Here is a 12922-nt window from a genome sequence, read left to right as displayed (position 1 = left end):
ATGTGAACCCCTCAATCATATACTTAGGTTGTATATATGTGCAAATAAGCCATATAAAGACACAGTCTCTGCTGTGCCTCATTTCTACAAAGAAAAACAGAACCAGTGTAACTTCTCAAATCTCACAACAGCTCAGAGATAGGGGTGGCATGCAACAGTATCAACTGGCAGTCTTCAGTTGGAATAGAAGGATGTACCGTATTGGGCATTATACAACAATTTTGTATTATGATGATATAGTTCTCCCTATATCAAACCGAAACTCATCTTTACATGGAATGTCTAGAGCAGGCTTCCTCAACCTCGGCCCTCCAGATGTTTTGAGACTACAATTCCCATCATCCCTGACTGCTGGTCCTGCTAGCTAGGGATCATGGAATTGTAGGCCAAAAACAACTGGAGGACCAAGGTTGAGGAAGCCTGGTCTAGAGAAATCACAGCATTCTCTGATTTCTCAGTAAAATCTGAATTAATAGGATTTAATATGACAATTAATGAGGAAAAATCAGTTGCAAGTATAGCATATCTCAATAAGATGCCTGAGGATTAACTAAGTGACATGGAACAGGGTTTCTTTCTTTGTTTGTTTGTTTGCATTTTTTGTTCATTTGTTTTTCTTTGGGTTAGATAAGAACAACAGAAAATCTCTACTGGGTCAGATCAAAGGGCCATGTGGTCATGCATTCTGTTCTTACACTGGCTAACCAGATGCCTATGGGAAGCCCACAAGCAGAATCCAAATAAAACAGCTCTCAGATCTAGATGCTTTTCAGTGCAGGTGTTTTGGGACAACCTTCTAAATTCCTCTCGTTTTGTGAATGGCTGTTGAACCACTATAAACTATAAGGGTGATATTTCACATTCTTTGTTCATCAGTATTCTACGATTTGCAGTAGAGCAAACTCTCAATAGGATTCATTAAGTGGATTGATAAAGCCGAAATATTTTTCTCCAGACTTGTAAAAATGCATTAGTTTATCCCCAAGTCCAATTACAAATCAGCTGGACCCCATCATGCCATTAAGAGCATGACAAGGACCAGTTGTTTCCTCCAGCTGCCCATATGAGTCTCGCAGCTCCTTTCCTTACAACTGCCCTAGTGCCTGCCCCCCAATCCCTTCCCTCCACCCATCTTCCTCTTGCTGCTGCTCTATTCGGGGCTGAGAAAAGGAGAAAGGAAGAGAGGGGTATACTTTATCTACTTCTCCCTCCACCCTATTTGATGTCTAGCTCACAGCTGTAGCGGTATGCCAGGTCCTTCTATGCAACACCAGACTGCTCAAGCAGATGCTGGGAAGTTGGGATACATGTTTTGAAAGCAGGTGTGTGCTATGGACATGAAGTGAGGACATGAATTCTCAGGCCATAGTGCTTGCCTCGTATTTCAACTGAGTGTTAGCAGTCACTGAGAATCCTATCCCTAAACCAGGAATTAGGGAAGCTGGTGTCATCACTACTTAGAATTGCCAGCATTGTTTCCTGATATGCATAACTCATATTAACAAACAAAAACGGTGGAATTTAGTGTCATTACTACCTATAACGCTTTGCCAGCACTATTTCCTGATCCACGTAATCCATGTGTTGGCTTGGCAAAACATGTGAACAACAGGCATAAAAGCAAGGGCTGCAATGCTTTCTTAAAACAAAAAAAGAAAAGAAGCCAAGAACTCAGCATCTACCAAGAGAAGGATTCCTGGCAATATGTCTCCTGCAGACTGTTAAGTTTTGTATTGCATCTGAGATGGGGATGGGTATAATCATCCATGCATGAAATGCTCATTTATTCACAGGGGAAATAAGTGAAGTGTGTATCTTTATTTATTTAAAATATTTATAACCTGCTCTTCATCAACATAGATATCAGGAGCAGGATACTGAGCAGATACTGAGCAGGAAACAACCAAATCATAAAGCAGACAACAATGCATACTTAAATACACCATCAATTGCCCCCCAAAAGCATCTAAAAACAAAAGAGCAGGCTAAACTCTAATCAAATTACAAAACTTAAAATGTGTGGGTAAATAAATAACTCTTAACCTAGTGCCAACATGATATCAATTTCAGTGCCAGTCACACCTGTAAGGCAGTAATGGGAAAATCTTTTGGCTCCAGAGGCCACATCCTTATCTGATCATAGCCTCATGGGTATGATCATGGGGAACCTGCCAGTAAGCTGATGTCACAATGACACCAGCTGATTGGGTGCTTTGACGTCCTGAAGCTGGGACTTTAAAGCACTATGCAGGGCTTGAAAGGAGCCATGCATGATGCTTTGAAGTGCCTGTGTCTTTGCCTGTTTTTCCTGGCCCATGCAATATCAGCAGCACACTTTGAGGCTTGTGATTGTGTATTGTCATCCATGTCTCTTCCTGCCTCATGCCTGATATGCATATAACAGCAGCAGGTGGCTGGGGGAGGGGGGAAATGGCTTCTGGGTTATATTGGAAACCCTAATGGACCAACGTAGGCCAGAGGTTTCTCACTCCTGCTGCATTTCACAGATCAGGGCATCACTGCAAAGGAGGCCATAAAACATCTAGCTCTGGATACCTGCTCCACCAAAACAAATCTTAGTCAGCAAGAAATGGAATAGCATTGCAAATCTCAAAATGCAATATTTTAAAGGAATATCCATGCAGCATCAAGTAAGGGCTACAAACTATATCTATCTATATTTACATATATAATATATACAATAATGCAAGCATAGGAGGCACAGTAGACAGTTTTCCTTGCCAAGTGGCACATGAAGGCTTTTTAATTAAACATTCATCAGAAGCCAATAAAAGGAAAACAAACAAACCCAAGTACTAAGGGGCAATCACTTACTGTCTTCAGTTGCCACAATGGTTATGTTATGCCATGTGCTGGTTTCTCTGTCCAGTGGAGTTGCGAGTGTTATCCTTCCATCCTGCGTATTAATGTTGAACTGCCTCTCAAGGTCAGTGTTTCGATCAATGGAAAACCTACAAAATGGACATCCTTGAAATTTACTTAAAAGACATTTGTTTGGCCTAAATGCATTGTAACAAAATCTAAGCAATCCATCGCAAAGAGCAGCTTTATAGCCCCAGTGGATTTGTGGAGCTCAATCGTGTTATAATTTATAAGACAAAAAATGATGGGCTGAGAATCAAGAAACAGAATTATAGCCCAAGGAGTAATTAGCTGCATCCTCTCAGGACGAAGGTTAGAAGCTGTCATCGAGATCAGTAGGTAGCATCTTTTAAAAGCTACTGCGAATCAAGAGTTAATTAGATGATCCATCACATTTATTGGACAACCTGTGCTGTATTTCATAGCAACTGCTGATAATTCTGTCAATACATTAAGCAGGCAGGGCTCCTGTTTTTACAAGATGCAACTAATGTTCTTATCCCAACAAACACCACTTCTGATTAATTAAGTGAATACGTCACCTGCTTATGTTTGAGCATAACTGTGGACAATAGCTGGTTAACAACCCCTTACTGGTAAAACGCTTCCAAAAAACCAGAAAGATTGGCTGCTTTATGGATTGACATCATTGGTTTCTAACAAAACAACTTTGATCTGACAGCTAAACAGAGCTTGCAAATGAGAATGTGCAGGTACATTATGCAGCTTTAACACAGAAGCCAGCTTGACTAACAAGAAAGAGCTGCAGTAAATTGTTCCAACAGTGCATTAAACAAAATGGTGATTTAGAACTCCCTGCAAGATCTCCAGGAAAGCTTTTATGTTGGTCCATTTTCATATAGTTGTTTTATTAATGCATTACTTGTAAAAGAAACCAAACTGGAAAATTAAGCCTCACAATTTCTGGTGGTTCACGCACAATGAGAGAAAGAGAGTGAGATTGAAAGTACTGATATGGTACAGCAGTCACAGCTTTGAGGGGCTTCACTAAATCCTAGTGGTGAATTTATATAAGGGACTATAATGACTCTTGTTCCAAAGCATGGCATTGCACAACATCACACCACAACTATTTTGCATCTCTTCAGCTTTCTGCCTCAGCATGCAGGGATGAATTACTAGGAAGCATCAAACTGGGTTAGATATATTATGAAGTGAGAAGGTATATATTGAGAAGTGAGAAGGTGATGACGATGCTTGAGCAACTCAGATAAATCTGCTAAGAACACAGGAAGGTGCCTTATGCTAAACCAGACCATTGGTCCGCCTAGTACACTATTGCCTTTTCTGACTGACAGAGGCTTTCCAGGGTTTCAGGCAGGGTTTCAGCCCTACCTGGAGACACCAGGGATTGAATCTGGGTCCTTCTGAACGAAAAACAGATACTCTGCCACTGACAGCAACCTGATCTGTACATCGCAGAGAAGCTGGCAAGTGAATTGGAAATAAACTTAATAAATAAAAAACAAACAAAAATACATTTTCACCCTTTCTGAATGTTCCATATTTTGAGAATACATCTTTTGAGAGAAAATATACATTGATTGGGAATTGTACCCCTCCTTACACAGTATGCAAACTCATCTGCCATTCCCCCCACATTAAGTCCCTAGCCCTTTACCTGCCCAGAGAGCAATGTCCCTACTGTAGAAGGACGTGTGGATCCAGAATTGGCCTCCACAGTCACTTATGGACTCATTGTTAAAACCGTGTTTATGGAAGACAATCTTACTTGGCTACAAGTGATCGCCAAAGAAGAACCCTGTGCAACTACTAAGTTTATTTTTTACCTTCCCAAACCCTTTTATAAAGCCATTTCTCTTCTGTTCTGCAGCCCTGCTTTGCACCCATTTTCACATTCACCCCCATGTTCATGCATCCTCTTCCTCCTCCTTTTGTACAACCATTGTTACAAACAAACCACCCCCATGGAAACCTCCTGCATCTTCCTCCTCCCACACCTTGCAGCTACTAAATACCCTTTTCACATTTTTGCTCAGTTGTGAAGCCACCATCCCCTCCTTTTCTTCAGACTGTCAGTTAGCTTGCTCAGTTAGAGATTATTAAGTCCATTTGATGAATGTCATACATATATGGGTGTTTGCTTGTTAATAAACTCTCTCTTCTAAATTACTACACTAAATCTAGAACTTTGTATTGAATGGATGCTCAGGTTGTGAATGTGATCCGTGCAGGAGGCACGTTCGCAACATGCAGTGTTCGCAACCTGCAGTGCCGCGTCTGCGCACGTGTGGATTGTGATTCGGTGCTTCTGTGCATGCACAAAGTGCAATTTAGCACTTCTGCACATGCACAAGTGCTGAAACCCCGAAGTAACCTGTTCTGGTACTTCCAGGTTCGGCGCTGTGCTCAACCCAAGAACACGCAACCTGAAGCATTTGTAACCCAAGGTATGACTGTACATGGTACCAAAAGTGAAATACATGATTGTGAGAAGGTACTATGGGCTATTTAAGGGCTCTGCATCCTTTATATCTCACAAAATGAGGCAGCTGAAGAATGGAAGAGGGAGAAGTTTAAAGCAGTCTTAATTTTTTCAGTGCTCCTCCCTTCTCACTGTACTCCAACAATGTCAGAGGTTTGAATAAGTAGGGACACTGAGGGGTTATTGTGTTGCTGTTAAAACCAGTTTTAACAAGGAGAATTAGCAGCAATGGATACAGAATAGAAGCTAACACCAAAAAGCAAGCACAGAATTTCTTTCCCAACTCCCTTCTCACTGTGCTCAAACCTTGTTTTAAACTGCCACTCCCTCCGTCCAACCCCCTGCTCACTCTACTGAAACCTCTGTCATTGTTTAAAATCAGCACTTTCCCCTCTCAGTTTCTTTCCATCTCTGCTTTATTCAAACCTCTCCTGTTGTGTAAAACCCTATTTCCCTCTGTAGCTCTGTTTGCTTTTAAAGTCTTATAAAGCATGTTTCCCTTCAGCACGGCAGCTTGTAGCAAAATTGCTGCTTGGTTGAACTTGAATCAAATCGAGAACTGAACTAGTTTGTTTTGTAAATGGATGGGTGTGAACTGCAATTAGTTCTTTTTTGGACATGTTCTTTTTAAATGAACTTTCCAAGCTCACCATCTCTTAGCCTAACCTCACAGGACATCCCCAAGTATACTGCAGTGAATGCTTTGGGAAAAGGGGGACATACAGATGTAAAGAAGGAGGTGGTGGAGAGAAATGTAAAGTGGTAGGAATGAAAATATGGTTGCTAAAGAATCATTAAAAAAAATGAAGTGTACAAAATACACATTAACTAAGACAAATTTATCAGAGAAATAGAATCAGGCTTGTTCACTAGCCAGATTTTCAACTCATCTGTTATACACCAATCCACTGCTGGGATATTGAAGCATGCATATATATGTTAAATTGTACACTGGATATGCAATAATTCCACTTTTTGAAAAAAAAGAAGTTGCGAATCTTGATTCATAAGTGCAAGCAAAAGTCATACTATGTATTGATTTTATTTAGCTAAATAAATAAATGCCTCCCTTGCTGTAATTCTATTTACAATCTCTGTAGCTATAGGGAGAAAAAAAACCAGGGGATTTGTGCATGTTTCCGTATTGACTTTCAACAAGCTATTTACAAAATCAAAACGCATTAAAGAGTATAACAATTTCTCAACACAACTGAAACAGGTTTACAAGTTTCCAAGGAAGCAAAGCCCCCTCCTGACTTGAAGTTAATATATATCATGTGCAATGTTTGTAGCTACCTTGTCTTTATAATGATATTATAGCTCTTTTTAATGAGGGCACACTGTCACACAAGTAAGCAATACATAAAAGTACATTTCTGTAAGGAAAACTGGGGGGGAGCGGAAAGAGAGTATCTAGGTAAATAATAACCTTCAAAATTGCCTTAGTAATGCCACAGTTTATTGGGACTTTGCTGTTAGCTTTTGAGACTGAATATGGGAGAAAATTGGTGGTGTGATCATACATTTCTTTACTTTAAGATGCCAATGCAGTGTTCCTTCCCTATGCCCGTAGTTGCTTCCATGAAAGACTTTCTGTTTTGCACCAATGCAAATGAACGCTTTACAACAGCATTTGGCTTTGCAAAACCCACACAGCCACCTTTTTTGCTTTCCCCTGCTGAAATGTGATTCATAATATTGATGCCATAAATCACTGTATCTCAGCAATGCCATACAGAGAGGGCATGTTACTAGGTGACTGAGATAAACAGCTGCATGTCAGGAAGGCATATCTGGGTGGGTGGGTGGGTGGGTGTACACACACACACACACACACACACACACACACACACACACACACTTTTAGGGCATGCTATGAATTAAGAAAATGATTTGCTTTTGCTAGAGATGAAATATCCTTGAGGGGTGTGTGTGTGTGTGTGTGTGTGTGGGCAGAAACACACTTTTTTTCTTTGCATTCAGTGGGAAGAAAGGTGTTAAAGGAGAAAGGATTTCACTCAAGACCTGATAGATTCTGGATTCATGGGTAGAACAAAAGATGCAGAGGAAGTGCAGAGGGAGAGACTCATTCAAATTTAATACCTTTGGAATGAGCTCTTTGGTCAGAAAATAACAATTTATGATGTTTGAGAAATTTGATGTTTGCACATTCTGATATAGTTCAGTGCCAAAATAATTTCCTGTGCCTCCCTCTCCTCCCCAAACCCCCACCATTCTCCATCAATTAATGAGCAAAGAAATTGCATTCATACATTATCAAGAAGAGGAAAACAAAAAGATGAAATGCTAGAGATGGATATCCTTGGTCTCATTTCCTTCTGGACAACCTTCCGGGGCCACTTGTCCCTAGTGAGATTGTCCAGAGGCAAGAGTGGGCAGAGCAATGAGTATCAATTTTACCGATGTACAGTAGGCTAATTTTGCACACACTCACATACCCCTCACTATCCTCCAGCCATGCGAGCAAAAGGGATTTTCAGAGTTCAAGGACACATTTCAGTCAGGCAACATTCATTCAAGGAGGAGGTGAATCAGGGCCAGGGGAGGGATGGATCAGGGGAGAGGGGGTGTTGTTGGGTGTGGCATGGGGAGTGTCCCAAGGGTCAGACAAAGAGGATTGGATGACCATATTTGGCCACTGGACCTGAGGTTCCTCATTCCTGCCCTACCCTAACCTTCCCTGAATCTCCTTTTGGTAAGATACCTACAGTCTGTTTGACCACCCCCTGGCAACTTTCCTTATGCTTTCCTGAACCTAGTTCTTCAGCTCTTTTACCCAGTTATAGCATCCTCATTCTGCCTCATTTCTTGACATCTGTTAGAAAATAACCCGGTTATTGTAAAATAACAACATTGAAATAGGATTGTATAGCAATTAAATTAGCCAAACAGGATCCCCAAAACGGACTTTGGAATCCTTGCTAATGTGCAGCATGATTCTGCACATGTCCTAGAACAAAGTATATTTCTTTGGTTTTGCTCTGAACAGTGAATGTAGTTCTGTTGCATGAGAATCAGAGAAAGCAGCGAATCGTCCTCCCATTAGGGAGTTAACACTAAATATCCTCTCCATAGTAGCTGCTGTACAGGGAATTTCACCATAAGAGACAACATGCATAATGAGTCGCTGGATAATGTAGGTGCAAAGGACTGATTAAGTCCCTGAAACCCTCCCTGATTTAGTTATTAGTCAATTTTACAAAAGTAACAAATAAAATACCTTCCACTAGTAACTGAATTAACTCAATTAACTGAATTCTCATTGGTCAGAAACACCTCATAGTCCCCTGCCATGATAAAACAGGAAACTTGCATTTATTTTATTATTATTTATCACTGCATTTCTATCTTGCATTTCTCTAATGAGCTTAAAGTGGTCACATGGATCTCCCCTTCTCCATGTGAGTAGGTTAGGCTGAGAGTTAATGATTGGCCCAAGTTCACCAAATGAGCTTCTAGGTTGAGTAAGGATTTGAACCCTAGTTTCCCAGGTATAAATCCGGCCATTTCACCACTTGATTCCTCTAGCATTTTGCTTGATCAATACATTTGTTTTTTAAAAGTCACTTTAGGCAAAACCTAGACAGTTGCCTAGTACTAAGCCCCATTCTGCCCAGTGGAACTTATTTCTAAATAAACATTCAAAGTGCTGTCTTACACAATAGTAACCTAGGAATGCATGGTGTGACCTGAAAAAAGTCTTATGCGGATTAATTATTTGCTTCCTATAGAACAGGGGTCAACAACCTTTTTCAGCAGGGGGCCGGTCCATTGTCCCTCAAACCTTGTGGGGGACCAGACTATATTTTTTGGGGGGAAATGAACTAATTCCTATGCCCCACAAATAACCCAGATATGCATTTTAAATAAAAGGACACATTCTACTCATGTAAAAACACGCTGATTCCCAGACCGTCCGTGGGCCGGATTGAGAAGGCATTTGGGCTGGATCCGGCCCCTGGGCCTTAGTTTGCCTACGCATGCTTTAGAATTTGTTGCCTATTTCATCCAGAAACCTCTAAATTTGCTTCCAATTTTACTTTGGGTGAATTCTGTGGCAACCTAAAGCAGACAGTGCTTTTTTCTGGGGATATTTGAGGGTAAGCAGTACCAGCACTTTCCCCCCTCCAAATGTTAAAAGTGTGGCACTTACTGTAACAACTTGAGTAGTGAGTTGAGTAGTGGCACCATTTTCTCCCTTAAGGGGGAAAAAGCACTGAGGACAGCCATTCCCAATACTGGGTCCCCATATGTTATTGGACGACAATTCCCAACTTCCTTCTTCCCTGACAACTGACAATGTTGGTTGGGGCTGATGGAACTTGTAGGGCAATAACATCTGGGGACCCAAGTTTGGGGAAGCCTATCCTTTTCTACTTGATTTATCTATTTAACTTAAGAGGCCAGTCAGTGCTTTTTTCTGATGATGTTCCTCTTATTACAAAGAGGCATGGTTTTATGAAAGTCAGAGTAGCTGAATCAGTGTTCATATCACCTGTAATCCACATGGGCACTTGACTTCACAAATTATAAAACAGGTCAAGGATTTAAATTTTGAATATCTAAGATTTTCTTTTAAAAAACAAAGCAAAAAACCTACATGTCAAATAGTACCATAGAATAGCTTACCTACTGACAAATTCTGCAGAACTTAAGAAGTTTGCATCAGTCAGAGACATATATTGATCCAATGAGAACTATTTTCTATCACTAGTCAAGATTTTCTGCCCCTTCATTTGACATAATCACTTTCTTATTATCTGATCACCAACAGCATTGAATAATCCTGTTGCACAGATGGCAGCTTCAAAGAATTTTGGTGAAGGAACTGTACTCATGAGGCAGAGAGAGGCTTAGCATTTTCCAACTGCAATTAAAAAATTAGGAAATGCCTAAGGCTGATGGATTTTCTCTCATATTTCTAATCACTTGGATGTTTATTTTTCAAATAAAAAACACCCCAGGCACCTTAAAGACTAACACACTCATGGGCCAGATCCTACTTCATCAGGTGAATGAAATGTGCAGCTAACTAGGTTGATATATATGCATGCCAGTAGGGGGAGGGAGCGCAAGAGAGAGGAGCAGAGTCATAAATTGAGCTGATGAGATCAAGCAGTGCAAGATATAATGCAAGATGCATCATATTCCTATGGAGAGCACAAATGAATACATGAACCAAAATCCCACCAGAAGAGGTATGACTCACTACTCCCAGCTAGAGGCCCCTAGTGGTGAATTGGTATAGTGAGAATACCTAGGGATGTATCCATTGGTGACTTTGCTTTACTAGAAAGGGTTTCCACTAACAGAAATATTGGCGCCTGATTTTCATCAGTCTCCCATCTAGCTAACCTGGCTACTCTATCCCTCTGGCTGGTTGTGGTGATTGAAGGGAGCCAGACAGAGAGCAAGGCTGCTCTCCCAAATGTGGAAACAGCACTGATTCCATTGTGCTTTCTTTTCTTTCCTTCTTTGTCTGATGTTATGACTCTCAGGTTAGTTTACAATTAAGAATTAAAAAAATAAATAGAAGCAATCATGTCAAAGCCATATTAAAACTGCTGTTCAGTTTAACAAAACAAGGCAGAAGTGGCCAAGTTCAGAAATCAAGGGAGGGAGGAATGAAAACTGCTACTAATACTAATACACATTTCAAGGTATTTTTAAAAGGCTTATCCTGGAGCAGTAAAGTCATATGACTAGTTGTCATGCAGGCCCTCCTCTGGGAGGCTGTTCCATAGATGACACACCATTAGGAATTCCCTTTCTCTGGTCACTATATTCCTAACCTGCTGGGTGGCATCACAGCCAGAGAAAGGGCTCCAAAATTGACCTCCAAGTATGACAGAGATGGGGAACGTTTTGAGCCCAAGGACCACCTTCCAGGGGCTACATGCCATTAGGGGGTGGGGCCCAAGGCAAAAGAGGGAATTACCAGGGGTAAAAATGGATTGTGCAACAGACGTGTCTCTTATCTTTGTACACTAGGCTTCATTTTAGCTGAAGACAAGAAGCATTAAAGCAGCAGTACCTTATAGAGCTTGAAGACACATCAGGATCATGGGCAGTCACCTGGCCAATCACAGAGTTAATAGCAGCATTCTCATGTACTTCCAGTAGGTAACTTGGTGATGAAAAAATTGGCGGTTCATCAGCATCCTCTATGACAATTTTCACTGTTGCAGTATCCTTGAAGGGTCCCACACTGATGAAACGTGGATCAATATGCACATTACTTGCTTCTACCTTCAGAGTATAGGATCTTTTCGTCTCAAAGTCCAGCGGCTGTTAAGAATGACAAAGACAAATGCCTTTCACTAATGACCACAGCAGCAAGAACTAGCAAAAGGATGGAAGTGTTATGCATTTAAAACCTAATCACTGAGTTATAATGCAATCTCTTTCCGCTTCCTTTGAACTGGGCTATAAATGTCCTGGGCATGTATTGATGTCTCTGTATCCCCCCCCCCCCCCATTTGTGGTTCCTTTTCTGCTTTATAAAATATAAAACTAAGCGCACACAAATAAACACATACATACACTATTTTGCCATGAGTGCAGTCACTATTCTGCTTAGCCAAAAATAATAATGTTACTGCCAATGGCCTAGATTGCATATTAATCACACACCTAATCAGTATTCTGCTTGTTGGAGATAAGGAGCAAAGAAAAAAGTATGCAAGCTTATATATTTTGATATTTGCAAAGGCAGGGGGGAGCCATGCAGAATTGGAGGGTTTGGAGAGACAGTGCTGAGAATAATTTAGGTATAATCCTAAGAAAAAATAGCTATATTTTCATACAGATTAATCCAAGGATAGCCAGTGTGGTCTCCTCTAGATATCGGACTACATCTCCCATCATTCCTGGCTAATAGTTCTGCTGACTGGGTTGGATGGGAGTTGTAGTCCCAGTGGAGGGGACAATGGTGGCTAACCCTGGGTTAAGCTGAATTTATGAGAAAATTTGCACCTGGTAACCATCAAGAAAGTTTTTCAGCTAGCTGCCATGTGCCTTTATTCTCTCTTTTTTATATAAATATTTATTAAAGATTTTCTTAATACAATAGAAAAAACAAACAAAATAACATATAATTTTTCAATATCCACATTTTTTCACTTCTTTGGACTTCCTCGCATCTCTCGTTCCTGCGTTCCAAATTTTCGAGCTTTACCCAGCAATTTATCACCTTGTTTCAATTCTTATATTATAATTTTCCAATATTGTATCCCTAATTTTAGATAATTTAACCCAGACCTTAAAAGCTTAATTTTAACATAATTATCCAAAATTTATCTTTTCTTATATTTACATTTATCTTCATATTCCTTTTAACTAACTTATTGGTGCCATATTATTGATAATCTTACATCTTTCTTAACATACATTAATATTTTTGTAAATAGTCCTTAAATTTCTTCCAGTCCTCCTCCACAGCCTCTTCTCCCAGGTCTCGGATTCTGCCAGTCATTTCTGCTAGTTCCATATAGTCCATCAGTTGCATCTGCCATTCTTCCAGCGTGGGCAAATCTTGGGTTTTCCAATATT

General features: G+C 40.4%; 1 protein-coding gene across 5 annotated transcripts in view; it reads right to left on the bottom strand.

Annotated features, from left to right (window-relative positions):
* The window catches only part of CDH8 (cadherin 8), a 228030-nt gene that overhangs the window by 60795 nt on the left and 154313 nt on the right, over positions 1-12922 (bottom strand). For all 5 annotated transcript variants that reach the window (XM_083752335.1, XM_083752336.1, XM_083752334.1 and 2 more), the window contains 2 exons: positions 11406-11659; positions 2836-2972 (listed from right to left, as the gene is read on the bottom strand). In XM_083752335.1, the coding sequence (XP_083608461.1) occupies positions 2836-2972; positions 11406-11659 (391 nt within the window). The remainder of the gene's footprint in view (positions 1-2835; positions 2973-11405; positions 11660-12922) is intronic.

This window comes from Podarcis gaigeae (assembly GCF_964106915.1).
Source record: "Podarcis gaigeae genome assembly, chromosome: 8".
Classification (NCBI taxonomy): Eukaryota; Metazoa; Chordata; class Lepidosauria; order Squamata; family Lacertidae; genus Podarcis; species Podarcis gaigeae.
The sequence above is the reverse complement of the archived record's forward strand: the minus strand, read 5'-3'. Positions and strand labels throughout refer to the sequence as shown.